This window comes from Poecile atricapillus, chromosome 1, assembly GCF_030490865.1.
Source record: "Poecile atricapillus isolate bPoeAtr1 chromosome 1, bPoeAtr1.hap1, whole genome shotgun sequence".
Taxonomy (NCBI): Eukaryota; Metazoa; Chordata; class Aves; order Passeriformes; family Paridae; genus Poecile; species Poecile atricapillus.
In genome coordinates this window covers 6,579,797-6,607,583 of record NC_081249.1, presented here as the reverse complement: position 1 = coordinate 6,607,583, position 27,787 = coordinate 6,579,797, and the positions used below count along the sequence as shown (strand labels likewise).

Sequence of the window (27,787 nt, the reverse complement as noted above, 5' to 3'; positions counted from 1 at the left end):
AAGATTTTTTTTCCTGGAAGCAGTCAGATTTAAATCAAGAGATGTGCTCTTTCCAATCTTCCCTTGTGCAGTTCTTCAGCTAATTTTCTATTTCACTGTTAGCTTTCACATCAGATAAGCACTAAGAAATACTAGTGCTTGTTTAAAAATTAAATTAAAAATAATTGTGTTTAAGAATTAAATACTGTTTTACACAGACCAATATGGAGCTTTGGTTTGTATTAAATTTTTCTTTCCAGGGTATATCATCAAATTAAAGCTTGCTCTTTCTAAGTTCAGCAAGCCAAAACTTTGTGTTAGTCACTTTTAGCCTTGCAAGGTACCACTAGATGGTGTTAGTATGTAGTTCACTTTCTTCTTACTCAAGCACTAAAATACTCAAACTGCTCCTTGTTTGCATCACTTTGAAGGCCTCTTAAGTTTTAAGGTGTCATAAAGTAGGTTTGTTAGAGTAGATCATAAAAGCCATCCTCTGTGACTGAATGATTTGTGATGAAATGTGCTAAAGGTGACAGATGGGTGATTGTCACTCAGTCAAGACATTTTTCTTCTCCACTGTCACCTTCCTTGTTAGTTTAGGTCAAGTATTTAGATTCTGGATACAAGGAGAGATTGTCTTATCTTGCTGCTGGAACTAAATGTTGCCAACATCCTATGAAATTAAGTAGATTTAAAAAAAATCCTGAAACCACATAAGTGTTAATTAAATCAAATTTGTTTTTTTATTCCCTATATGATAACAAGAAATCTTAAACGGGGGAATAAGGAACAAGTGTTGTACATGGTCTGCTTCTGACATGTCCCTTGGTTGTCCTATCATAGTAGGAGAGGAAGGCAAACTCTTAGGGGCACATAGTAAAGTCTGTCAGGGTTAAAGTAACCATACATGTTGCAAAGTGGGTAGTTCTGGGTGACTAAAAACCTGTAAGAGGAAACCAGTGAATGCCGAGTGTGTGAACTCATGGAGGGTCAGCTCTGCACTGGGGGCCTGAGGTTTACAGACAGATTCTGAACTGAGGAGCATATTTACTGTTCAAGGGTTGCAATTCTTTTAGAAAGGTGGTGTTTTGCTTTTCAGAGCTATTTCAGGTAAACATTATATTTTCATCAAGCGATAGAGCAGATGGTGATTGATTTGAAAAGCTGTGTAGAGCTTTGGGGTGTACATGTTCCCTCCTCTGGTGGGGATGGTAAATGCTGTCTGCCACTCACAGGGTTTTCAAGAACATGATCATGAGGAACCTGTTGGGAAAATAATATACATGGCCAGGTTTTGGAGAGAGGTGTTCATAGCAAGAGCATAAACTGATAGAGTAAGAAATGAAATTAAGGGCAGAGGGATGGAAATAGGTAACTGAATGCTGCTTTTAGCAATTGTTGAGTATTGTTTTGGGTGTCTGAATGTGGTCTGTCAATTTTGTGCTTTTAAGAATTTTCTGTGGTTGACTACAAAATATAGTTGAGAGTGAGGCAAGAGGCATTGTCCTGCTGTTGATGCTCAGTCCTGTTCTTTGAGTCTGGACATGCATTTTCTGGATGCTCATGAGTGTTTCACATGCAGGGAAAAAAGAGGTTTTTATGTCCTTTATTGTCTTTATACAGTTCCATATGTGTAAGAATTTCGGTGGCAAACTTTTAAATTGAAAAAGCTCAATAGTAAGTTCCTAATCAAAAGATTGTCTGCAGAATCCTGCTGTGCCTAAGAGTGATTTCAAAGCACTCATTTCATAATGTTTAAGAAGGACATTATAACTGAAATGGGGTAATTCACTTGTATCTGTAAAAATGAGAGTTGACCCTATGTTGAAAGAGGGCCAGTAGTTGATAGAATATTTTTGTGACAAAAATTGTCTCACTTTGGAATGACTAGTCTTGGATGAAAAGTAAAGGTGCAAAATGATATTGCAGCCTTTAGTTTTTGTTGGGGGTTTTTTTTGTTTGTTTGGGTATTTTTTGTCTTTTTAAAATTCTACTAATGTGCTGCATGACCCAAGTAACTGGGATTTTTTGCTTTTTAATAAACCAGGGAATATCATCCTACACTCAGAATCATAACACTGATAAAGCACAGCCTGTGTGACAGATAGGGACTTGTGTAAAATCCTTATGGCTCTGCAGATTCAGTTGTTCTTTTTTTTTTTAATTTTAGAATAAGGTTTGTATTTTGAGGTATTTGCACTTATTTCCTATAGATACAAAGTTAATTTTAGGGGAGAAGTTGCTTGTAGTTCCACAGTACAGGTTTTTGATAAGGTACTAGTTTCTACACCATAAAATTTAGGATAAATATCTGCTTACTGGTGGCTCACTCAGGGCCTCTGAAATGCAATAGAGCTCAAAATTTATGGTTCATGTTTTCCTTTATATCTAGGTTAGTTCAGCTTTTCAAAAATCTTGCTTTCATAATTTGATTTCTGGCATCTTATATGCAAGATTCTTCTTAGGGATATGCTTGATTAGGAATATTTCATGTGGGCTCTGGCAAAAAGAACATTTTATTTTTTTCTCTTTTTCTGTTCCTTTAATCCTTTTCAGCAGAGTTTGAGTGTTTGTGGAGCAGATATTTAATGTAGGTATTCTGTGTAGTTGTAAAGGGGCTAAAATCAGATTTCACAGGTAACTCAGTGTAAGTTGAGCGCTGATAATACTGAAATTGTGCATGGTAACACTTTTCCTCCACTGAGGAGGAAAGGAACCTTTAGCTCTGGTTTAAGGGAACCCTCCATGATTCATCCTCATGCATTTTTAGCAGATCCCTTGAGAATTCTAGCATTTCATCTGCAAGAAGTTAAGTAGAAAGAGAATACTGTTAGCCTAGAACAGGCTGGATCCCTGGGGGTTTCTGAACCCACCAGGAGGATTGGGCACTTCAGACACTGAGGAGGACTGAAGTGTCCTCTTTGTTCCTCTGGAAGGGAAATGTGGCTCCTCAGAATGGAGGCCTTATCTTCTTATCACGTAAACATAAATAGACTTCAGCAGTCCACGCTTCCCATGTGCTTGTTTTTAATTGTAACGGAGCTTGGCACATTAAATGATCACTTCAGCTGTTCCTGTGGGAAGTTGCTGAACTTTATTGAAGAATGGAAGAGTTAGAAAAGAAAATCGCAGCCAAACATCCTTTTTCTTAAAGAAAACTGGTAGAATGTCATGGAGCAAAAGACTCCTTTCTGTAATAACTTCCCTATTTTAAATGGAGGTGTTAGGATTTTTCAGGGCAAGTTTCTTCTTGTTTTGTTTTTTCCTATTCTTTCTCTTTAAGTTCTTCCATTTATTTTATGTATTTTTTTTAATACTGTTGACATTTTATAAACTTACTAGCAGTGCCTTAACTGCTATAGGTAAGCATATTCCAGCTCTCCTTTTTAATGGATGTGTGGGTACTTCCTATATTTTTTAACATCTACAGTGAAAATGTTCTCCCTTTCATTCTCCCAGTATATATCCCTAGTATTGTATTTAATGTTCTTTTCATCTTTTTATCCACATCCCCTCTATAGTTGACTGCAGTAGTTACTTTACAAAAAAAATTTACCAGAAGTTCTCAGTTTCTTGAATCTTGCATAATATGGTACTGTTGACCTGAGTATTTGAAATATATTTAACCCTTAAAATTGGGATAGGTATTGCTTGAATAAAAAGAAAAAGACTCCTTTTATTTGTGATGTGATGTATTAGAAAACTGTCTCATAGTGCATGTGCATGTTCCTGTTGGGGAAAGCAAAGTCATTACCGTGTTCAGAAGATAATTACTCCTTTTTGTTGGAAACTTATTAATGATACCTGAGAGAAATTGAATCTAGAAGGACTTTTGTGGGGGGAGTAGGATGTTATTTCATCTTAACTGTGAAAATCTTTTAAAACATATTTACAGAATGTGACTAAAATATTCTTAGTTTTAACATTCTTCAACTTACATTGTTAGACTGAAGTTATACCTTTCAGTTTGTACCAGCTTGGGTTTTATTCTGGGGGAAGTGGGGGTTGGAGGAGGAATTGCGTTCTTTAATTGTGAAAGATCAGATTTTTAAGTGATTTTGTTTGTCTGAGTTGCATGTAAGTGTTTTAAATATATTGCATGTAAATAATGCATGGTCAATGAGTGTTCTTCTAAGTTCATTTTTCTAATCTGGACGTCTAAATAAACCACAGTTCATAACATCAGAATTAGAAATTGGCTTCACAAACATTTTGGTGGGAGGGGGCATCTCATGGGTATGGATCAGCATGTGTCTGTTTCCAGATAAAGGTTGTGAGTCTCCATAGGCAGATGAGTGCAGAGGTTCTCTGACTTTATGTGTATGATCTTCACTTAAGCACAAGAACTTTCATCAAGTTACAAAAATGAATATGCAAAACAGACATTGAAGAGTGGTAACATTTATGGACATGATTTATCCATGGCACTTACAGGAAATGAAGCTGCACCTAAAGTACAAGTTGTTCTTTCTTGTATTTTAATCTGTTCAGTGCTTATGGTTTTCCAAAGCTGGAGTTTTCTTCTTTTGTTTGATTTCCACACATTGTGTATTTTCCATTCTTAAATCTTAGGGAGCAAACACTTGAAAAATCAGTATCTTGGTGTTACTGCTGTGAATCTTTACTTAAAATGCTTCATTTTTTATGGTTTCTAGTTCCTTCATTTTTATGGTTCTTAGAGAAAAGTAAAGCCTGTTGGTGTTCTAGTCCAAGGTGGCCTGGTTAGCCCAAGGGCAAGATCAATCACCCAGAATTTTTAGTGAGGAAGAGGGATGCAGGAACAGTGGTTGGAGAAATAGGTTGCTAAGTAAAGCTAATATTCTATTGAACAGAGCTGTTCTTAGCGCTGATTTCCAGGTTAGTCTTGGCAGTGGCTGTTGAGTAAAATGTAAGCTTTTATTTTTTTTCTGCTTGCTTTTGTTTCTCAGAATGAAAGGCCATGTGAAATTGATTTCTCTTTGTATGTCCCTCCTCACCAGTTCTTCAGAAATTACAGGGCATCAGGGAGCATGGTAAATGAGCTACATGATTAAATTTTTAAATCTTACAACAGCTTTGTCCAAGATGAAAATCCCAAAATTTCAAATTATTTCTTCGTTATAGGTTTTCTTTAAAATATTGCTTGATTTACATTTTTAAGATTAATAATAAATATACTTCTGGGTTGACATTTCATAAAACAAAATTATAATCTTAAGGAATGCATTGCCCACAACAGTGTACTTATCATGGCAGTGTTACTTTTATTAAACCATTTATCATTTTAATGTTGTGTATTTGACTCTTAAGGATTTCTATCTTTTTCTTCAAAGAAAATGAAACAAAACAAATTGAACATTCATTTTTCTTTCCTACAGCATTATCTGCATACCAGAGGTACTACAGTTTACAATCTGACTACTGGAAGGTCTGTATATGCTCCTTTTTTTTTTTTTTTTGTTTTTAATGTGTTGCTGTAAATGTTCAAATTTTTAAAGTAGATTCTGTTCAATATAAGTTTGGAGTATCTACCTGCAATTACTTTTTTGCATATTCAGTCTTAATGTAAATGTTCATCTATATGTGCAATCCATTATACATTTCAGTGAAAGTAAATCTTCAAGTCATATATTGAAAAAGCAGCTCAATTAAGGTGACAAGTTTAAAATAATTTTTTTTACCATCATTGTCCATTACTTCAGGGGTTTTTTTATGCAGCACAGATATTTGGATATGTGTATGGAGAGAAGCAGACCCATTTGAAAGCTGCTGTGCAGGCGTTGGACGGGGAATAGGAAAAATGTTCTCAGGTTGCTTTTTGTTTCCACAGACACAAAACTGTTTAAAGTCCTTTTCAGTATTTTAAATAACATTTTTACGTCAGATAGGAGAAGATCCTGTATCTGTCTTGCCGGTATTGTGTTTGTAAGTAGAGGTATCGTGACTTTAGATTAATAAAATTGAAAGAATTCTTGCAGTGGCATTGTCAGAAATAGTCAGCATTGGTATATTGTCACATGAAATAATTTGAAGCTCCTGATTGAGAGAGAGGTGCAGAAAGCACGTAGCACAGTAGATACTTGTGTGGTCTTAAGCAGCTGTTTTCCTTAGAAGTGGGGATAAATGCATTTTTCACATAAAGTGGGCTCAGGAAGAGCTCTTGGTACTACATATAGATGGCATTAGAGAAACAACATTTTGTGTGTTCTTTGCATTTACAGGGACTGTAACAATGCTCTGAAAAACACTGTGGCAACTTCTCCCATTTGGGCACAGGATGGGGAGAAAGGCAGGGTAAATTAAGGGTGGAAGAGTGAACTGGAATAAGTGATTTATAGCAGATATGGGAGAGCTCCAGTTGGAGGATCCTAGGGAAATTTTTGGTTTTGCCTTGTAAAGCTCGTGCTCCAGCAGGAGTTGTGCAAGTGCCATATTTGACTGAGCCATTTTGGAATTAAAGTTTTTCCAGGAGTAACCCTTGCAGTTTTAAGATTACAACAATAAAAACGTTTATATGTTCTTCTTGCGTGCTCTTGGAGAGCTGCTTTAAAGGTTTCTGTAAATAAGTGTTGAAATTGATCAATTAATTAAAAATAAATTATAATGGTTTCTGTTGTTTGTATTCCTTCTTGTTAAGCATGTCTAAATAGTTTATTACTGGAATTATTTTTTCTCGTTTTTATTCCAGTGGCTCATTACTGAAATAAGTGGTAGGTGATTACTAAGTTATTTCCCTTGCATTTTCACAGCTCAGGGTGGAATGAAAATGATTATATATATTTCTGTAGGTATAGGTTGTTTTCAATGTGGTTCAGAATATTATCTGCAGTTAAAATACATGTAAACTCTGACTTTTTTTGCAGTTTCATCTCAAGAGCACTGATGGCAATAAAATTACTGTTTCTATACAATTTGTGATATTTTAACACACCTGTTTCTTGTATATATCTCCAGAATTCTACCATGCAGAGATTATATTGAACAGTTCCAGGTGCAAACATGAGAGTATTGTTTGCAGTTGACAAAAGAGCATTTCAAGTTCTACAAATTAAAAATCCAACCCAACAACAAGAAGAAACCAAAAAACCAGTAATTTTTCTCAAGGTTGGCGTCCCCTGAGAAGGATCTCCTTGTGAGCTTCCTTCAAAACATGTAGCCCAAAGTGTTTCTTTTTCTATAGTCTTAGGAGGTTTTATTAATTTTGATATTCATTAAAAAAAGCCTGAAAAAGTCCAAAACCATTTTTCAGCTAAAAACTTTGTTACTGAAAGTGGTAAAAATCAGAGGTGGATCATATTTTAATCTTATTAATGGGTGATGAATCTATTCTAGTGTTGGTATTGGGAAGCTGCCTGGATTGGGTCTAGAGAAAGACCTTCCCCTCCTCCCTCCTACTGAGAGGATTTATTGCTTCTTGTCATCCTTAATGCCTTGTATCTGTAAGAAACCATTTAGTCAGGAATAGTAAGTTTACGGTGTATTTTTGGTCACACTTTTATGCTGTTTTGTTCTACTTAGTGATTTTATTTTTTTTTTTCCCCCCAAAGAGATACAGATGGCAAAAAACTAGTCATATTTCCTTATTTTACTCTTGTGGATTTTTTTAAAAGTTTTTTTGTTTCGTTTTTTTGGGGTTTTTTTAAAGTTTTTAGTTTTGACAGGGCCGGGTGTCATCAGTTAAGTTGTTGGAATTTGTGGTGGTAAAGAAAGGAAGAGAGAGAAGGGGTGTGAAGAAAGGGTGGTATTTGTGAGCTGTGGGGGGAGCTGTGTGAAAGATCTGGGAAACTGGAGAGTGCTGAATCACATCTAGATTATTATATAAGGCAGGTCTGAAGTCAGACAGGAACAGCCTTTTAAACTTGGGCGGTTTATCTGAAATTACAAACTGTCGTGCAGTGCAAATTTACGTGGTTGGAATAAGTATCCTCTATGTGCTTTGGTTTTTAAAGAGAGAACTTACAGAAAAATCATGAGAGTTTTCAGATTGCTTTGGGTGTAGTTTGCCCTCATTTTATAAGGTATTTTTGCTCTCTGCTACTTTGGATTTTTAGAGTTGCATGGGGTTGGTAATTGAGCATTATTTTCATGCATTGTTCGTTTCATGATACACAGTCTATATTTCCTTTCATGAAAAAAGCATTTTACTTTCTTTTTTTCCCCATAGATTTTTCTGATGGTCTGGTCTGAAACAGCCAGGTTGTTTTCTGGCAGAATTTGATGCATGAGTTGTCTTGTTGTTATTACAGTAAGCATTGTGTTGATCGTTTGGAACAAAAAGAAAAGGAAAAAACACTTAGGAAAAAATATTCTAGATATATACTCTAGTGACAGCAGTGAAGGTGAAAGGTTAGGGAGATGCTGTATTTTGCCATTTAGCAGATCAATACTCCCTCTGTGCTGATGAGATATTATTTCCTTTCAAGGAGCTACCTGTATGGATGGTTTTGAAGGTGTTGGGTTGCATTATGCCGCTTATTCCTAAATAGACCATTTTTTGCTGTAATCTTTGGGTCAGTGTAAAATGTCCTGCAAAATAATTGAGTTTCTGCAATTTTTGACTACAAAGACACTGTGGTACCTTAACTCTACATTTAAAAAAGAAAATTATTTGACTTGAAATCTTGTGAAGTAAATATCTCAAGTTGGATAAAAGCCGATCTGACTTTCATTCTTGTATTCAAGTAGTTCTCTCAATGTTTCTTCTTATGTGCCTATGCTAAAATAAATCTCCCTTCTGTGCAATGTACTTCATTCTGATTTCTTTTTAAAACTCCCCTGTGTCAACATGTTGGGGGAGGTGAGGAGGACTGTGGGGGATGAACGGATACAAAGGGCAGTTCAGGAGAGGGAGACAACAGCTAGAACTGCAGTTTGTAGATGTTGATGCTCCTGGGAAAATAAAGATATCAAGTGTAAATGTCTGCCATGATTATCAGTTTTGACATATTCTGAGGAGGCAGGATTAGAAGCTCAGCAAAGGAGTAAGATATTCCTGATTTTATCCAAACATGATGGCAGATATCTGGCACCTGTAGGAAGTTATTTTAATCATCTCGTGGCTGTATTATAATGGACTTGATCATACTGAACTCTTTTATATAACACCTGAGTTTGGGTAGGGCTGTCCTACAGAAATTCCATTGTGTGAGTGAATTGAGTGTAAGTGTATAAAACATCTGGATCTGTTGCACTGACATAGTTGTCCAGGGCAGGGGAGACCTAAGAAACCCTGTTCCACAGATCTGGGGCTCCGAGAGGTGTCAGTGCTCACTAGAGTGATTCCTGGGAGAGTTCCTGAGAGAAGAGCCTGGTTATCCAGTATTTCAATTAGATCTCTGCTTAGGCATGGTGCTGCTGCTGCAGCCCTTGTCTGGTTGATAATCTTGATTAAAGAGTGTTTGTGGCCTTTGCAGATAGGTGAATGTTGACATATTGTCAGGTAGGAATTGTGTGCCTGCAGTTGTAGCAGCACAGAGTTCGAATAAATAAAACCTCTTGGTACAGCTATGTTAGGGAGCAACAAATTGCTCTATGCTGTTTCTCTGAAGTGTTTGAGCATCTGTTAGGGACAGCTTTGTGCTTGGGGAATGAAGATTTCTAGACACTTTTAAATCCAGGGGATTGTGGACAAGAGGAACATGACAACAGCAGTGCTGAAGTTCATTATTCTGTGTTAATTCATCAGAGTGACACCCTGCTGGCTTAAGGTTTTTTTATTAAAAATTGTGTTTAGTCAGAGTAACAGAGGGGGTATGCAGGTATGTGAACATTTCTATTAATATGTGAATAAGTTGAAGGATTGACAAGGCACAGCATTTAGAAATGCATCTTAAAATGTTAGATGTTACTGTGAAAATGACTTCTTTTTCAAGGAAGATGTTACTGTGGAATAGGATGGTAGAACTTCATTTGAGGGTGCCTGAGAAAGAAAAGAGACCTCAATTTATTCAGCTACACTCAGCTGTATCTTTATCAAGCAGTGCTTGGAGTGGATCAGTCAGAAAGTCTGAATGTTCCTTGAAATGTTTAAGGAACACTTAATTAGTGAGTTATATCCTCCAACATGAATTCAGATATAGAATTCTTGTTAGCTGTTGACTTTTGCTGGAAAGTTGCCTAGAAGGAAAGTAAATCTGTCAGGAACTCGTTATCGTTTTACAAAAATGGCCTTAATCACCCTTCTTTTTAATAAAGATTTTATTTATGTGGACAAGGTAAAACATCAAAGAGGTTTGGTAAACCCCAGGAAGGGTTTTCAAAGACCTGCTTCTGTGTTATAGCAGATTTTAAGAACATCAGAGTGCAAGTGTGGTACAAACTGAATTTGCAGTTGCAAGGCTATACTGTAGAACACTGCATGGTCTAGTTAAGAAAAAATAGAGAAATTGAGAAGGGGGAGGTAAATCCCATAACTTGGCAGCAAGGTGAGGGGTTACTTTAGTTCTGGAAAGCACCTGTTTGGTACTCTCCTGCCTATGCTTAGTGGACAGTAGAATGAATTACTATCTAAATTTTTACCTTTTTTCATATTTATTTCTTAAATTGTTCTTGAAAATAAAATTCTGGTTATATGTATACAAATAGGAGAGTTTCCCCTCACTTTGCTCAGGTAATCTTTGTAAAACAGAGAAGAATCCAAAACCATACAGAGAAAAAAATGCCAAAAAACCAACCAAACAAAAAAACCAAACCGAAATCCACCAAAATCATCCAACATGAAATTCTCTTCAGAAAGCCAAATGCCAAAGGAAAATTCAGTTGTGTATGTGGGTGCTAATCAGGGAAGAGGGATGTGATCTCAGTCTGTGCTGTTGTTGGTTTGTTGCAGAAAGCAATTTTATAACACTCCTTTTTATGTTGATCTGAAGTGTATTTGAGTGCCAGGTAATATTTTAAAATGCTGTTCTATAATTAGAGCTATGTAGAAATTTCTCAAGCTTATGGCTAAAACCCTTGTAATTAGTAGAAAGGCTTTTTTGTTCCAAAGAGCTAAAGTAACTGAAGACCACAGATGTTAGTTTTCAAATGTGACCTGTTGCGTGTTTTAATGGTTTTATGCAGCTTTTTTTCATCCCTCTACTTTTTATCTTTTTTTGGTATGTTTCCTTAATGCTGCCATAAAATAGGAAAATAATTAAAAAAACCATAATTCTTTAATTTTGTCTGTTTTGCTGTCTCTTTTTCTCCAGACTGTAAGTCTGTTTCTCCCTTTATAAACAGTTGGACAAAAAGCAATTACTAGACATACTGATAACAGCAAATAAGAGAACATTTTGCACCTTGGAGATCCTCTATAAGACAGCAATTTTCCACTTCATTGACTCACAACTGTTTTATTTTCTGCAGTAAACTCAAAAGCCAAGTAGTTTTTTAAACAGAATTCATCAAAAATTTCATTATTTTTTAATTAGATATAAATGCTTGGATTAATTGAAACAGTGCAGTTGTACAGGATCAGTAGAAATTGCTGGAACAGACACGCTGCTGGAACAAAAGTTGAAGAAGTAGGATGGTTCGTGAACACTGCTTTTTTATTCAAGCCCTTAGGTTTTTGAAACTTTTTTTTAAAGAGTATGGATATTTCATATAAAAAGATATATTTCCCCTTAAGGGTCCTCTGAGAACAACATTTTAAAACTAGACAAAAAGGCTTTAATATAAATTATTCCCCCATAGCAATACAGAGTACCTACAGAAAAACAAAAAGAGCCAATCCTTTTGATCAGAGGATGCTTAATTGGAGAAATGTTAAGAAAAACTGATCAGGAAAGCAAATTTCAAAAATTCTCACTGAAGGTGAATTTTGTTGAGATGAAGACATTGCAAAAGGAACTGGGTGATACAGCAGTGACCTACAGATGGGTACATTAAAAACCTGAAATTCAGGGTGGATTTGCAAATCACAGTGATAGGGTAGGAATAGAATAAACAGAAAGTGGAAATGGAGCATCAGAAAGTGGAAACTAAAATCAGTAATTAAATAAATATACAATGTCTCTGAAGCATGAAGATATTAATAATACCTTCTCTATGCTCTTTAATTCTGCCTGACACTAAAATGGTTGTCAGTGAAGCACATGGGATTCTGTGCCACCCCTCACTTGTGACTAAAACAAGTTTTTGGATTTCAGTTCTTTCACTTGAAGGATTTTGATGAAGACATTCTGCTTAGTTTTGAGAAGGTATAAAATACAACTGAAAAGCAATACTTTCAAGACTTCTACTGTAGACTGTAAGGGGGAGACAAGCATGATGATATTATGTGTTATGGAACAGCAAATGAAAAACAGAGATAATTTTGTCCTAATTTTTAGATACTGATGAGAGTGGGTCATCATAATGGAGATAAAAAGCATTTTTATGGGATTTAATGGGGATAAGCATTTTCCAGGAGACTGTTGTGGAAAGCAGTCTGGAACTAGTCTGAGTCTGATACTGTGTGATAATACAGGATGGGAAGTGATCGCATCCATAAAAAGAAAAGCAGAAAAGGGGAGGGGGAAGGTTGCGGAAAGAAAAATCTGTAAGGTCAAGTGAGATTGAATAAATAATACGAGGAAGAGGAAAATGTGTCTAGAAGGAAGAATGGCAGGATGTGGGGGAAGGAAAATTCTGGCCTTGCTGAGAATTAGAATGAAAAGGAAATGAGAAAAGAAAACACAAACTTTAGGGCTAAGAGCATATGGGGAGAAGGGAGGAAGGTGTATATATAGAATAATACCAGAGTGGATTGTGGGAGATCTGAACTGAGACTTTTGCCAGCTTTCTCCCTAACAGCAACCTCTGTGTCATAAATTCACCAGGCATGCTGGGACAGATTATAAAGTAAAAGAATAATCCAAGGAAGTGTTCAGGTGAGGAGCCCAGTATCATTCTCCATCAAAGGGCCTGGATGGCCTCTGTTTTGAGGAAGGAATAAGAAAGAGTGTGAAGCACTGAGGATCACTCAGAGAGCTAGATAATCAGATAATAAAAATTAGACATGTTCAGAGTGGAGCAAAAGACAGTAGCAGTGCTTCGACTGGTAAAACTGAGCTTTGTTCCCTGACCTTGCTGGAGAGCCCCTGGCAAGGGGAAGGTGAGCTAAGATGATCGAGACTTCACTCTCAGTAATTAAACAACAAAGATATTTTTTCTTAATGTATGTAGCTGTTACTGCAGATAGCTTAACAATTTACTGACACAAAATAAAGGGGTTTACAGTAATAAAGGATCTAGCAAGTGCACAAAGTCTTTTACTGAAATGCTGATAAAAAATAGAAGAGAGCATATTTTCCATAATAATTAGGTTTTGGCAGTGCAGTGGATGAGAGCAGTTCTGGTGAAAATTTCATTTTGATCCTGAGATCTACTGGCAAAACAAAAAGAATGGGAAAAATAAAATGCAGCAGATACACCATCTTTGTAATGACAGATTTTTAAAGATTATTAATATGTTTAGATCATGAGCTTGTCCCTTTAGTATGTCATGGTTTATGGAAATTGCATTTAAGAAGATACTGGAAAAGAGAAAAGTTGTTAAAAAGACTCAGGAGAAATTTGGAGTATGAAGACTGCTAAATGAAGGGCTAAATTTGTGAATTGTGTACCTTATAATCTCTTTTCTCTATTGAAATGCTTGCTAGATCTGGTAACACTGTAAGTGGGGTTATGTCAGCAAATCCATAGCTGTGTTCAGTTAGTGTGATTAATCCGTGACATGAAAAAAATTGGAATTTTTAAATGCAAACAGTGTTTATCAAGACCAGAATTCTGTCTCTTAATGGTAAAAGAATTAGGCATATGCCTTCAAAATACTTCAGAGAAATTTATTAATAAATAAAGGGAAATGCTGGAATGCTGGAGAGGTAATGAGATTGTATTGCCAATAAGACTTAGTTCTCTATAAAATGCACAAAAATACAGCAAATTAATAAATGTATTTGGGTTTAAGAAAAAGATGTTTGAGCATTGCATGCTAAAAATAAATGTAATTTTTTGGAAGTCAGTAAAGCAGACAAGTTGAAAGAAGTATCTTTTTTTTTTAATAAAATATGTTAAACTAATGCCAGCAAGAAAGATTAAGAAGGAAATGTGTTATTTCATGCTGTTTAATAAGAGGAGAGCACAACTGATCTAGTTTAGAAAAGAACATATGTTTATCAAGGTATTTCTTAAGGAGTAATAAATCTTAAGAGTTACAGGTTGGGGTTTTGTGTATTGTGGCAGAGGTGTGGGTATGTGTGTGTCTGAAATTTGGTCCCTCTGGCAGAGAATTCTTAGCTCATCCCAGCAAAACATGATAGTTGTTAATTCAGACAAATAATGCAGCATGTCCAATTGTGTGTACAGGAAAATTATACAAGGATGTAATAATTAACTCTTACTAGATGAATTATGCAATGAAATTATGACAGGAGGGTGTATTCTTTCTCCTTGAAAGGTATAAAGATGTGGTATAAAATCTTAAAAGTAATATGACTGGCAAATTTAATTAATAAATTTTGACATGTTGTCTTTTACCTCATGATAAATTTGTTAAATTAGCTTTTTTTAAATGTCTCTTTCTATTAACTGCCATCACACAAAACAAAGGAATCTCCTTCTGCATGTAAACCCCATGTACCTGTTTGGATCCCAACAAGCTTTAGATATTTTTCGGGAGCACTCATGTTACTCTAATTAGAAATACTTTGAATTTGCCCTAAATTAGAAAAAAAAATAGAGGATTTCAATGTCTGCAGTTCTGATTTTATTTTTTAGTGTGCATGAAGCTATTCATGCCTTTTAATCAATAGATTTATAAGAACTCAGAAGAAAAATCTGATGTACTGAGATGTTAAAGAGGAAATAATGTGCCTTGGGGAGAAATTTGTTGGGATCGGAAGGAGGAGGAGGCGAGACAGAATCTCAGAGGGAGCACTCTCCCCTCACCCTGAAAATGGCATTTGTTTCCAAACAATGTTCATTGCATTTTCTAATGGGGACTTCACCCTGGAATTTCAGCAGGAATTCTCCTCTTGTCCCTCTGTGTATGTGATCCCTGTCTAGAAGCCCAAACACTCTGGGTGGAAATAACACAGGTACCGTCAGGATTGATGGAAAAGTCTCTTCAGAAAAGCTTTTTATTCACGTTGAATTCTCCTGCTGCAGAAGTTTCCTTTGTGCAGAATAAAAACTGTCATCATTCATGTGCTAGTATTTAGATTAATAGCATGCTTCCCTTCTTCAGTCCCTGGGATGAGGATTCAGGATGCTGAAATATTAGATGTGCTGAAGTGTGGCAGTGGAGAAACTCATCAATTCAGAATGCTCAGAGAGAGACGTTTTTAGTTGAATAGAACATTCTGACTTGAACAGGGAATGCATCTCCAGCAGAGAGGAATAATACTTGAATGTTGATAACATCGAATGACCAAATGTCTCTTTTTCTAAATATAAACAATTATTTTGGAAATGCTTGTGGTGCTTTTTCAAAAGGCTGTTGTTTGCAGAAGCCACAGTAATGGCACAGTAACTTGGTACTCTGTATGATTTCCTTGCAAGGAAAAGGTTAAAACAAAACCCATCACCCTGGTTTTCATATTTCTAGTTTGTAGATTCCTATTTGATCTGTAGCATGATAAAGTGTCCCATTAATGAATGGCTTTTCTTCAGAAATGGTTCTTTTACATTTTAAGCTCCATTCTTTAAAATGAGGAAATGTTTGCTGAGTTTTAGAAACAAATAATTGCTTTATTTTGCAAATCCTGTGTTTTTGAATTTGCTCTCTCCGGAACTGGCATCTCAGTTCTGCGCTTTTTTTAAAATACTTTTTCAAGCATATACCTAATTAAAGTATTGAGCTTGCATCCTTTCCTCCTTTTCTGAAGGATGCAGATTCAGCCTCTTCCATGTGGTGGGTGTGGGTGGGAGAGGAGTGGTGGAAGTGTGAGTGGATCCAGTGCAAATAGATGGGGAAGGCAGCAGGTGGGAAGATTGGGGGACAAAGAGCTTGGGGTCTCCTTAAAGAGTCTGTGAGTAGCCTGTGTGAGGCAAATAAGTTCATGCTTTGAAGAAAAGGAAGCCAATTCAAAACGGTTTTAGATTTGTGTTTGAGCATGATTGTGTTCTGAAATAAATGTAACTATTTTTCCTTTTTTCCTCATTCAGTCTTCAATTTTGCATTAAGTTCTGCTTAGTATTTCTCTTACTGAGACATTGATTTAGATTTTTCAGAATTCTCAGGGTCATCAGAAAAACAGCAATAAAGCTGTGTTAGCAGACATCATAACTATATTGATGCTGTTTAACGTGTTTTCCAAAAAGACTTCTGGTCTTGTTTTCTCTCTTCCTGAAGAATATTGGGTTCCATTTCATTTATGTACCTTTTGGACTCTTGATCATTAGGATCAGGCACAGATCTGATTCCTGATATCTCAGTGATGTAATCAGAACTTCATTAACTTTTTCTGCAAACAAGCTGGAAAATCTGATTCCAGTCCTGGTAAGCACTGTGGAAATGGATATGAGTTTCAGTCATATCTGCAGTTTAGACAGGAAGAAGATGATAAGTTAATTATAATTCTGGAATACTTTCGTTAAAGTAAGGGATGGAAACCCATAGGGGTGACAGAGAAGGGGGAATGTCTTTACACAAGGCCTACTGGTATTTTCTGTGTTTTCTATTCTTTGTCAGCTGCTGCAGGAAATTCATGCCTGCTGCATCTTCCAGAAGGTTTTGTATCTCTGGTTGTATGGAAAGTTGCAGTACTTTTACAGAATGCTGCAGACTCACAGTTTTAATTGTTTCAAAACGCAGCTGAACAAATTCAGGGAAGAAAAATCCATTAAAAGCAATTAAAGACAAAGACATTTTGTTTGCCCTTAGAAACCTTTGAACCACAAATCACTGGAGGTTGGAATGGTATTCTTGCCAGGGGGAGGCTTAAGATAATGATAGAAAAGGGAATGAAGTTACATGTAACTGCAACAGCAATTTTAAAAGTTCAGTGTTACTTCTGAATTGTATGATAGCCTGTCCCATCTCTCCAGGATCACCTCTGGTAGCTGTGTTTCCATTTACTGGCATAGTTTGTGCCTTCTGCACAGGAAGGATGATTTTCTGATTGAATGCAATCATTGGATGTTGTCTGGAGAAGAATTACTCTGTGAAGCTATACAAGAATCAAGAATTTCAGTACATGATCTCTTTTCTCCCCCTGAAATCCATAAAAATACAGAAATATAAATGAAATCATCCATCTAGTTCATAATGGAGCATTATAATCCTGTCTCCGTTCTGGTTTTGATCTCAAAATCTGGGCAAACAGAGCCCTCTGTCTGTGTGACTCATGTAAGAAAAGCTTGTCTTGAAGGCACTTCATTTCACTCAGGATGAGGGAGATTCAGAGGAGTGTAAGCCTTTTTCTCTACTAAACTTTCTTCCCTGTGCATTGTTGTCAGACAGAACTTCAGAGTCTCTCCTGGGTCACCATGGCTGTAATGCTGTCTTTTATGGAGAGAGAACCAACTGAAGCAAACAGATGATGAATGCTGCATGTGAGGTCAAGAAAAACCCAGATGGGTGCTGTCACAGGAAGGCAACTTTTCTTAAACTGAGAATAAATATTAAATGCTGATTGGAAAAACAGTACAAAATAAAAATGGCTCTAAAGGAACACAACTGGTATTTTTGGAATTACATGCTTCTGTACAGTGGTTTTCCTAATTCTATTTTGCTAGACATGTTGCTCCTAATTCCTGTGGCATCTTTCTGCGTTCCCAGTTAACTAACCTCCTGAAACCTTAATTTTTTATCTTCCCCTGGAATTCTGGGTGTGTATTCTTAGTCTTACAGCCTGTACATACAGACAGGGAGATGTGTGTGTTTCGAGACGTTTTAGTGATTGAAGCTCAGGAGCAAGTGCCAGGGCTTGGACTTTATTACATGTCTGGAACCCAGGGAATCACTGAGGTATTGGAGCAGCATCTTCATTGTTCTGGCTGTGAAAAGAAGGTGGTCAACAGTTTTGTAATCATTGGGAAGAATGTCCCAAATAATCTGCTGTGTTGACATGGGATTGCTCTGTCCTAAGTGGAAAAAAATTTCCTGTCTGTGCTGTGTCAGTCAAGTCTGAGATGAAAAATTCATTGTTCTGGGCTATCAAACCCAGGTAAATCGAGAAGCGTTGATTTCCTCCTGAGGCACTTTGTAGATTTGGCTTCTAGAAACAGAGAATGAAGGGTGGGGTGGCTGTGTCTAAGAAAGTCACAGATCTTATAAAGGCAGGTTAAGGCAAAATCCTTGATACAGAAACTCCCACTTCACTTAAGTGCAGGTAAATAAGACAGAACTTAAACAGATTGTTAGCCTGAGATTTCTCTTCATTTACCAATAAGAATCTGAATTTTAGACTTGAAAAGTGTTGGAGGCCAGATACATAGTGAAGACACTAAACATGTTTAAAAGTGCTTTTTATTAAGAGAAACTGAGAAGTAGAATGTGGTAGAATTAGATAAGTAATTAATTACCACCTCAAACAATTAAATATGGCCTGGTCTACCTAAAGCCTATCCTAAAGTAGATGTGTTTGAGTTCAAGAACTGGATCAAATATAATACTGAAAACATGTTAAAAAGAGATAAGTATCACAAAACTTATTATCCTAAATGCTTCTGCATGACATCAAGCACAAATAGGACCTTCCAGAAAACAAATTTGTGTTTTCTTCTTTACCCTGATGTTAATGATGAAGAGACTTTTTTAGGGTTCCTGCCTGCTGTGTTCCCTATCAGAGCAGGCATTCTATGGCCGTGGTTTATCTCCCAAGGAGTAAATTTTTTGTATTTTGTGTTGGGAGTTACAGCAGAGCAGTACTTATGTACCCTTAATTCCCAAAATCTTCCTGTGTTAGTTCTTGTTCTCTGGTAGATTTGAGAGACAGATTTCTTCTTTTGTTAAGCAAAGTGCTGTAAAGAGATTGATAATTTCCAGGTAGGATGATTTTGCCCTCCCATTTTGAGATCTGCTGAGTGATCACAAGGTGATGATCCCAGGTTTATGAAGCTGCTCACATCATTGACTTCGTGGCCTGGAACTGTCTTTCTGTGGCTGTGACTTACTTCATCTTTGATATCTGCAGTTGAGAAATGGTCCTGAAATTGCTTGGTAATAGACAGCTGGACTTTAGAAGACAGTGTAAGAAAGCTGTATTTTTTTAAAGTGTTACTCTAAATAAGAAGGTAGATTCAGCTTACACTGTAGAGTAATCACATCTTCAGAAAAGATGGAAAATAAAAACCGCACATTTTTGATGTAAGAAAATAAATGTAAATTGGTGTATATTAGAGTCATGGGAAAGTTGTCGACGTGGGGCTGGTATAATGATTTTAATGATTGAAAGTGAAAGTGAATATTTGTATTTTAAAATAGAAGATAAATTTTGTATGTTGAGTGATACAGATTTAAAGTACAGAAGAAGATTTTGGAGAATTATGATACCAAGTTCAGTTTCATATGGCATGTTGATATTTTTAAACAGTAGTATTTGAAAGCATTTATATCTAGCATCTCACAGCTTATGGTCTTGAGAGAACTGGCCTTAGTATTAGAAAAAGTAGAAAGTTAAAAGCCCAAACAGTATTTGATTTAATAAAGAACAATATAGAAGCCTGTACTGGAAAGGTTGGTCTTATATAAAGGATAAGTATAGTTCAATGTGACATTTTTCTAGAATCCAGTCATCCTCCTCTCTAAAGCAGAACAGAAGAGTGAAATTTCAGATAAATGATGAAAGCATATCCAAGAACTGTTTGCAGAGGAGACAGACGGGAGGGAGGGTGAATCTACACCTACCACATAGACAGGTTAAAAAGGAATTCTGCTGACTCTTGTAAGGGGTGTCCAGTCACACCAAGGAGCAGCAATTATAAAGTAAAATTAATTTGTGGAACTCAGCAAGGTGTCTTTAAATAAGAGCTCTCTGAGATTTGCAAAAGAACATTGAATTAACAGAGGAGGAGGAAATCCCCATTTGATGGCATTGGTTAATTTGCCCTCCTCTTGTCCTCTTGTCTCTCCTCCTTCAGGCTGTCAGCTGAGTTTAGGAATAAACTGCCACAGAGGAAGAGATTTCAAAGCTACCAGCTTTGAGAGGTTTCTTACATAGTATGATGGGGTAGTAGGTACTTCAGAAGTGTAGAAATGCTAGTGGATTTAAAAAATGGTTCCGTTTCAAATCCAGGACTGTAGTGGTGTTTCCATTTGCAGTTTGTCAGAGTTAATTTTTCTGAAATTAAACTGTTGACAGAAGTAATTAAGTAAAGTCAGATACAGCAACAGTGATGCAATGGTAAGAAGAAGAGAGATTAGTGAGGGAGGATGAGGAAACCTGAGCTCTGGATCAGAGGAGGAAAGAGCTGCAGTGCAGAATAAGCAGAGATAGGGAGGGCAAAAGAAGTGTCCTGTCATTTGGCTTGTTTGTATTTTTTGTTGGTTTGTTTTGCCTTTAGAAACTGATGGCTCTAAACTCACTTGTCTATATATTCACAGAGTGGGCTGAAAATTTACTGAGGTACAGTTTTCTGTTAAGAAATGATGATTTGATGGAATTGAAATGCTCTGTGGGAATGGTTGGTGGGCTGCCCAGCTGCTTTGCTCTGCTCTTGGCTGCTGGCCATCCAGTCTGCTCCCCCAGCTGCCTGTCATGTGGGCCTGCTGCCTTGGCTCTTGTATCCCATTTTAAGTATTTGTACATTCTAACAAATAAAACAGCAAATCACCAATTAGAACACCAATTAGCCATCACTACTTAACCAACTACAGTCTTAATTGGACAATCATTTTCAGTAATAATTGATTGATCCCTAACTAGCAATCATTAAGCAATGATCTTGCATTTCAGTTCTTAAACCTTTAAAAATTGACACATTTTATTTTAATTTTTGATACATTTGTAAGAATACATAAAATATATACCCCAAAATATGCTATCAGATAACACTTCCATTTTCTACATGTTACTGATTAATGTAAATATAAAGTCAAGATCAAAACAACTAGTGAGGTTTTTTTTCTAAAGCTGATACTTGGAATTTTGTTCCAAATGTGGGATTTTGTTCAATTTGCAGTTTACAGAACAAACTGTTTTTATGCTGGAGCTAATGAAGCCTGGGCAATGATGAGCTGGTGTCTGTTGTCCTTTCACACCTTCCGTCCTTCCTTCTCCCACTTAGGCACACACAGACTAAAATTCCTCTCGTTTTCCTAGTGAGGCATCCTGAATGACATCTTGTTTCCCACAGCATCTCTGAGCAGGAAAAGCACATGCTTGATTTAAAGCTGTGCTACTGGGCTAAGTCTTTTCCCAAAGAGGAGAGAGTAATTAAGCTGTATGTGCTTTCTGAAAGCAGGCCTTGGCTTGGGGGTTCTGTTTCCTACCTAACAGGCGTTTTCAGTGACATTCCTCCACAGTTTTTCATCTCTGAGAAGTCTTGCTTTCTCTAAAACTCATTTGAAGGCAGCTAACAGGTTCAAGAGTTACTCAGCTGGAAAGAACAACATAAAAGCAGCAACAGCATTCTTAGGGGACTTGGTTAAAAATTAACCTTTGAATTTTTCCATTAAGCAGAGGTCCAGATTCAGCTGGACTTTTTGTTACTGCCTGGCATAATGTGGCTTAAGATTCGAGGGGATAAACCCTGGAGAGTTTTGTAATTTAATTTTTGTAATTATTTTTCTTTGGTTTTTACTGGTTTGTTTGTGTGTATTTGAATCTCTTTATAGTCATTCATGCCTTGGCATATTCAGCTTCTCCACTCCCATTTTCTGTGAAGTGCCTGAGGTAGAGCAGCTGTGTAATTAATGATAGTAAGGCTTTTTTCCAACGCTAGTGATTCTCCAGCAGTGAGAAACTGACAGGGAAATAATGGGGCTACTTGTCAACTCAGTGGGATTCCTATCTTTGCTGGAATGGGTTGGAAAAACGGTGAATCAAGGACAGAAAATTCCATGCTAGTAGTTCTATTTGATAAAATGTTTTGAAGATGATGGATGTAAATGGAGATGATCACTTGCCATGTGAAAGAGAGGAAAACATTCCAATAAACTGTCCAGATGTCGTAGTCCAACAAAGTTTCAGAAAACTTTGTGTGTACATGAGCCAGCATTAGTTTCTGTACTTTGAAAACATTTGTGAGATCTAATAGATTTTGTGAGGTCACAAGATGGGAAAGAGGAAAGCTAAAACCCTTTAGTAAATATGAAATAAGAGCAGTACTCAGTAAAGAAAAGCAGAAGTTGAGAAGACCTGGTCAGTGTTTAATTTGCTTGTGCTGATCAATGTTTGGGCCCCACCTCAAGGGTATTGGCAAAATAAGGAAGTGCCTACAGGACAGCACGATGGGATAATTTCTTCGGTCCGCATTTGTTTTTGATAATAACTTTGTTCAAGCTCAAGAACAGTTCATCCTGACTTGAGGGATGGGTAAAAGGGAAAGGAATCCTGCATGGATGAACAAGATGCTTCTGGCAGAACTCAGGCATAAAAAAGAAGCATACAGAAGGCAGAAGCAAGGATAGATGACTGGAGAAATATAGAGAGATTGTCCAAGCATCACATCAGAAAAACCAAAGCCCACGTGGCGTTGAATTTGGTGAGGGATGTGAAGGACAGCAAGAGAGCTTCCGCAAGTTATCAGCAGCAAAAGGAAGATGAAAGAATATGCAGGTCTCCTGCTAAATAAGGCAAATGACAATGGATATGGCAAACACTGAGGTACTTCAGATTAGCACTTCGGGCTTTACTTTACTCACCTTCAAGGCCCTTGAGACCAGTCAGCAGGTCTGGACCCAGGAAGATTTGATCTCAAAAGAGGATCAAGTTTGGGAACATTTAACCAAACAAGTATCTACAAGTCTATGGGACATACTGGGATATATCAGTGAGTGGTGAGGGAACTCGTCTCTGTTACTGTGAGACCACTCTCAGTTATCCTATTAAGGTCATGGTAATGGGTAAGGTTCCTGAGGCCTGGAATAAAGCAAATTTCATTCCTGCCCTTAAGAATGACAAGAAGGAAGATCCTGTGAGCTGCAGACCAGTCAACTTCACCTCCATCCTTGCAAAGGTGATAAAGTAGATTATCCTGGAAGCTGTTTCCAGCACATTCAGGGCAGGCAAATCACTAGAGGTAATCACCATGAATTTATGAAGGAGAAGTAATGCTGGATGAACCTGATGGCTGTCTGCAACACAGTGAGTAACTTGGTGGAGGGAAAGAGAGCCACACATACTGTTTGTGTTTATTTTAGTAAGGCTTTCCACACTGCCTCGTATAATACACTCATGAAACACAGGCTAGATAAGTGGTCAGTGTGGTAGATTGGTAACTGGCTCACCCGGGCTCAGAGGATTGTGACCAGCTTCTGTCATGGTCAAATCCCAAGTGGCAGCTTTAGTACCACACAGCCACTTGCTCACTGCCTCCTTTCCCCCTGGTGGGAAGGGAAGAAGAATTGGGGAAAAAAAGAAGGGTAAAACTATGTGGGCTGAGATAAAACCAATTTATTTGAAGTGAAACAAATTATAACACAGTAATACTAATGGTAATAGTAACAATAATAATGATTTTAACTAAAAGGAGAGGGAGGGAGAGAGAGAGAGAGAGAGAGAGAAGACAAAGCCATGCACTGAGCAGACATCAGCCCCTCCTGGTCAGCTCCTTTGTTTTTATATAGTGGACATTTATATGGGGTGAGATATCCCTGTGCCCAGTCTGATCAGCTGTCCTGAGCCTTCTGCCTCCCTGAGACACGGAAAAGTATTGACTTAGGGCAAGCACCACTTGTAACAACTGAAATGTCTGTGTGCTTACATCATTCCCATCCTAAATCCAAAGCACAGCACTGTGCCAGCTGCTGAGAAGAAAATGAACTCTATTCCACCCAGAGACGGGACATATCACAAAGTCCAGCTGGAGGCCAGCCATTAGTGGTTTACCCCATGGGTTGAGAGTGGGACCAGTGCTCTTTAGCACCTTGGGTTAATGCTCTGCATTACAGGGTAGAGTGCACCTTCAGCAGGGTTACAGTCCCAAATTGGGAGGAGATGACACATCTGTGCTGCTCTTCAGAGGGAGCTGAACAGCCCCCAGGAGCCTCCTGCTGTTTGACAGAGGCCAGTCCTTTGTCTCTGGAGGAACAGCCCAGTGCCCCAGCACGGGCTGGAGGCTGGAGAGCAGCTTTGCAGGAAAGGTCCTGGTCCGTGAGGTGGCCATGAGCCAGCAAAGGCAGCCGGTGACATCCTGGGCTGCATAAGGAGGAGCATGGCCACCAAGCTGAGGGTTAATCTTTCCTCTCAGCTGAGCCTTGGTGAGCTGCATGTGGAGTTCTGGGCCTGGTGCTGGGCTTCCAGGTAGAATAGAGTGGGGAGATAGTTTAACAAGTCCATGAGGCTGTGTAAAAGGCACAGAACATCTCTCATGCAGGGACTGGAGGCTGAGAGAGAGCTGTGCTTGTTCAGCCTGGAGAAGGCTCAGGAGTGTCTTACCCAGTTTTACAGATAAACAGAGCCAGAATCTCCTTGGTGGTGCCTAGTCAAAGAAGGAAAAGCAGCAGGCACAACTAGAAAACAAAAAATTCCTATTAAACACATGGAAATGTATTTATTTCTTTAATTGTGAAGGTGATTGAACAGTGGAGAAGGTTGCCTAGAGGATTTATCCTTGGAGGCAGTCAAAACCCAGTTGGACAGCATCCTTGTCCCTTGTTTGAGAAGAGGGTTGGACTAGGGATCTCCAGAGAGATTGTCTCTTTTTGTGCAAACATTGGATAAATCAACGCAGTTATAAAGCATCCAGTGTCAAGTATGGCTGTTTGGAGTTAGGGGGGTGTTTTTTAGTAAAGTCATGTATCATACAAAATAAATTAGAAGCTTTGTGATCGTTAACAGCATTCAGGGAATCTGTAGGGAGAGTATTAAATCTGGTTAGATGAATCATCTGTATAAAATGTCTGTCAAGGTGAATTTAATCCTTTGTGTGTTGCACAACACCTTTGCTCAGTTGATTCATGCCAGAAAAATTCTGTTTCCTGTTAAAATACTTAAATTATTGAGAATATTTCTACCAAGTGAAAAATGAAGATGTTTATATCAAGTGAAATATTTTAAGGCACATAAGTTAGATTCCCATAGCAATGATCACAATTTAGACACTTGCTTGGCTGTTTATTTGTGTGACAAGTTTGGAGGTACACTAGTTGATCAGAAGTCCATTTTGCCAGTGGACCTAAGTTTATTTATGGATAAAGAAATAGAGTGGTTTGTAAAACTGCATAGATTCCATCATCAGTGAAGAGGATTTGAGTTGCTTAGTATTTTTTTATCAGCTTGTCATTTTCATAGGACAGTACTCCCTACAAAGTAGTTGTAACCCAGTGTATTATTCAGGAGGGCTTGAAATAATGAATGTCTGTTGAATTAATTACTGTATGTGGGTTTCAGTAATTTTCCAGTAGTCTTGTCTTGATGTACCTGTCCTTCCCTGTGTGTCAAGAAGCTTTTGTTTAAAGATAGTGCTGGAAAGCCCCTTGGAGGACAACAAAGCTCCCACTTCAGCTTGTTCACACAGGTCTTGCCATATGGTTTTAGTCCATGAGTAAAAATGTGGGGACAGAAGTGTTTCGGTGGGGCAGCCACGTTCCCAAGAAGTTGAAAGAGTAGTTTTCATTCAGAGGGGGATGTGGAAATGCAGCACTGCTGGGAAGTTTCAAAGGATAAATGTACTGTCTTTTGTAAAGAGGAGATGGGTAGGATGGCCAGGACTGCATAGTCATTTCAGATTACTAGTTACAAAGGGAAAAAAACCTCACAAGTTGTAGATGGTGTGGAATTTTTATTTGATTTCTATTTGTTTTTATTTCTGCTTAATTTCTAGTAAGAATTTTTCTGTCATATAAAAAAGATAGTTTTTAGGAATTAAGAAAAATTTCTTCTGGAAGTAGTAGGTGTATTTTGGCAATATTTACTCTCAGAAAAGATCTTCCTCAAGAAAATGAGGAATTTCTTTGTAGCTATTTACCAAGGTACTAGATATGACAGAATATATTTGTCACAGGAATAATGACTTTTATATTTTAATTGCTTTCATATGGCTGGGAGGCAGACACACAGCCAGTATCAAATTTTGGAATATTATGATTATTACTAAAGAAGCAGAGTTGTGCAGGCACGTTAGAGTTGAAATAGCTGTATTTAAAAATCCTGTATAAATGTGATGATTTCTCAGGTATCATAAAACTTCTTGAAGACCTTGAAGAAGACAAAACTAATGATCCTAATTTGTGATACACACTGGCTCCTTAGTATTTTTGCAGGTGATTGGGACTTAGAGCACATGTAGATAAGTAGCTCTCTTTTTCATGTTTATACGAATTTCAACAAACTTTATTTGAACCCTCCCCTCTTTCTTCTCAGCACAAATAATCGCTGTGCTAGAGCCTGTCAGCTCCCAAAGGCCTGGAGCTGTTTATGAACAGGGGCCTAAGTGGAATATTTTATTTGGTACAGACTCTATAGGGAGCTGTTACTATGTATTGAGTAGTGTCAGGAGGAAGAATTAGGCACCATAGTGTCAAAACTTCATCTTTCTTCCTTTCCCTTTTTTTATTTCATTAAAGAAATAGACATATTCACACGTTTAAGCACAAGAACCGTTCTTTTGCTTTGAACAGGTGGCTGATGGACCCTGTGACCACAGGATACAACATAAACTGTAAAACCTGGTTTTCCTGATGAGGTTTTCTGAGGAGCAGTGGCCGCCTGCCCATGTGTGTCTTGTGCAGCCTGGTGTGATGTGGGCTCTGGGGCAGCTCAGGAAGGGGCAGTCAGACCCTGCTGGATGCAGTCTAAATATGTCATCAAAGACTTTTTGATTCCTGTCAGTAGTAAGCAAGTGAAAAGCAGTCACTGATCTTTCATAAGAGTGCTAAATGTCATCTTTTTTCCGTAGTTTTTTTTCAGGTTTCCACTAACCAACTACATGGGAAATTTTTTTTTTTTTCATCTGTTTTGGTTATTATAGAGTATGGTGGGATGCACTCTGATTTCTGCCTAAATATCAACTTTCTAATTAAATGAAAGGTTTATTTTACCTTTATCTGTCCCTTCTCCATGGAGTCTCAAAGGATCACAGAATAGTCAGGGGTGGAGGGACCTCTGGAGATCATCCAGTCCAACCCCCTGCCAAGGTAGGGACACCCAGAGCAGAGACACTGGGGTGTGTCCAGAGGGGTCTGGAATTTCTCCAGAGAGGGAACTCTGTGTCCTCCTGGGCAGCTGTTCCAGACCTCTTTCACCCTCCATGGGAAGTTCTGCCTCATGTGGAGGTGAAACTTCTTGTTTTAGTTCATGCCCAGTGCTCCTTGTCCCATTGCTGGGCACCATGGGAAAGAGTCTGGAACCCACCTTGGAGATAATTACATATATGGATAGATGAATTGGTGCATTGCCTGTGTGTGTCCCCAGCTAAGGACCTGGATGAAGAAGGCTGGCAGGAGGCTGTAATGTTATCTCATGTTTTTATCCATTTTGTACTGACCCACAGATGTGGCTTTCTCTCAACTGAAATATTTACATGTGATTTTGGAGGTTTCAGTGATGTGTCAAGTCATTGTAGGTTTGATAGACATTTTGGTGGGAGCAGTATAGGCTTAAAGAGCTTTTACTTGTGTACCAGTCTTTTATTTGTGCTAATGCTGTTAATGGGGTTCCACAAATGAATTTGCCTGGGAAACTGATCCAGTAAAAAAAACCCTTTTACCTAGATACTAATAATTCAGATCACTTCTGGCATCCAGCTGGCTGTAGTA

The 27,787-nt window shown here is 37.7% G+C and overlaps 1 protein-coding gene across 16 annotated transcripts in view; it reads left to right on the top strand.

Annotated features, from left to right (window-relative positions):
• Nucleotides 1-27,787, top strand: part of KDM6A (lysine demethylase 6A) — a 150,833-nt gene that overhangs the window by 40,607 nt on the left and 82,439 nt on the right. For all 16 annotated transcript variants that reach the window (XR_009280243.1, XM_058861499.1, XM_058861517.1 and 13 more), the window contains exon 4: nt 5,337-5,386. Coding sequence is in view for 15 of the 16 variants with exons in the window: in XM_058861499.1 (XP_058717482.1) it covers nt 5,337-5,386 (50 nt within the window). In the remaining variant the exon portion in view is untranslated. The remainder of the gene's footprint in view (nt 1-5,336; nt 5,387-27,787) is intronic.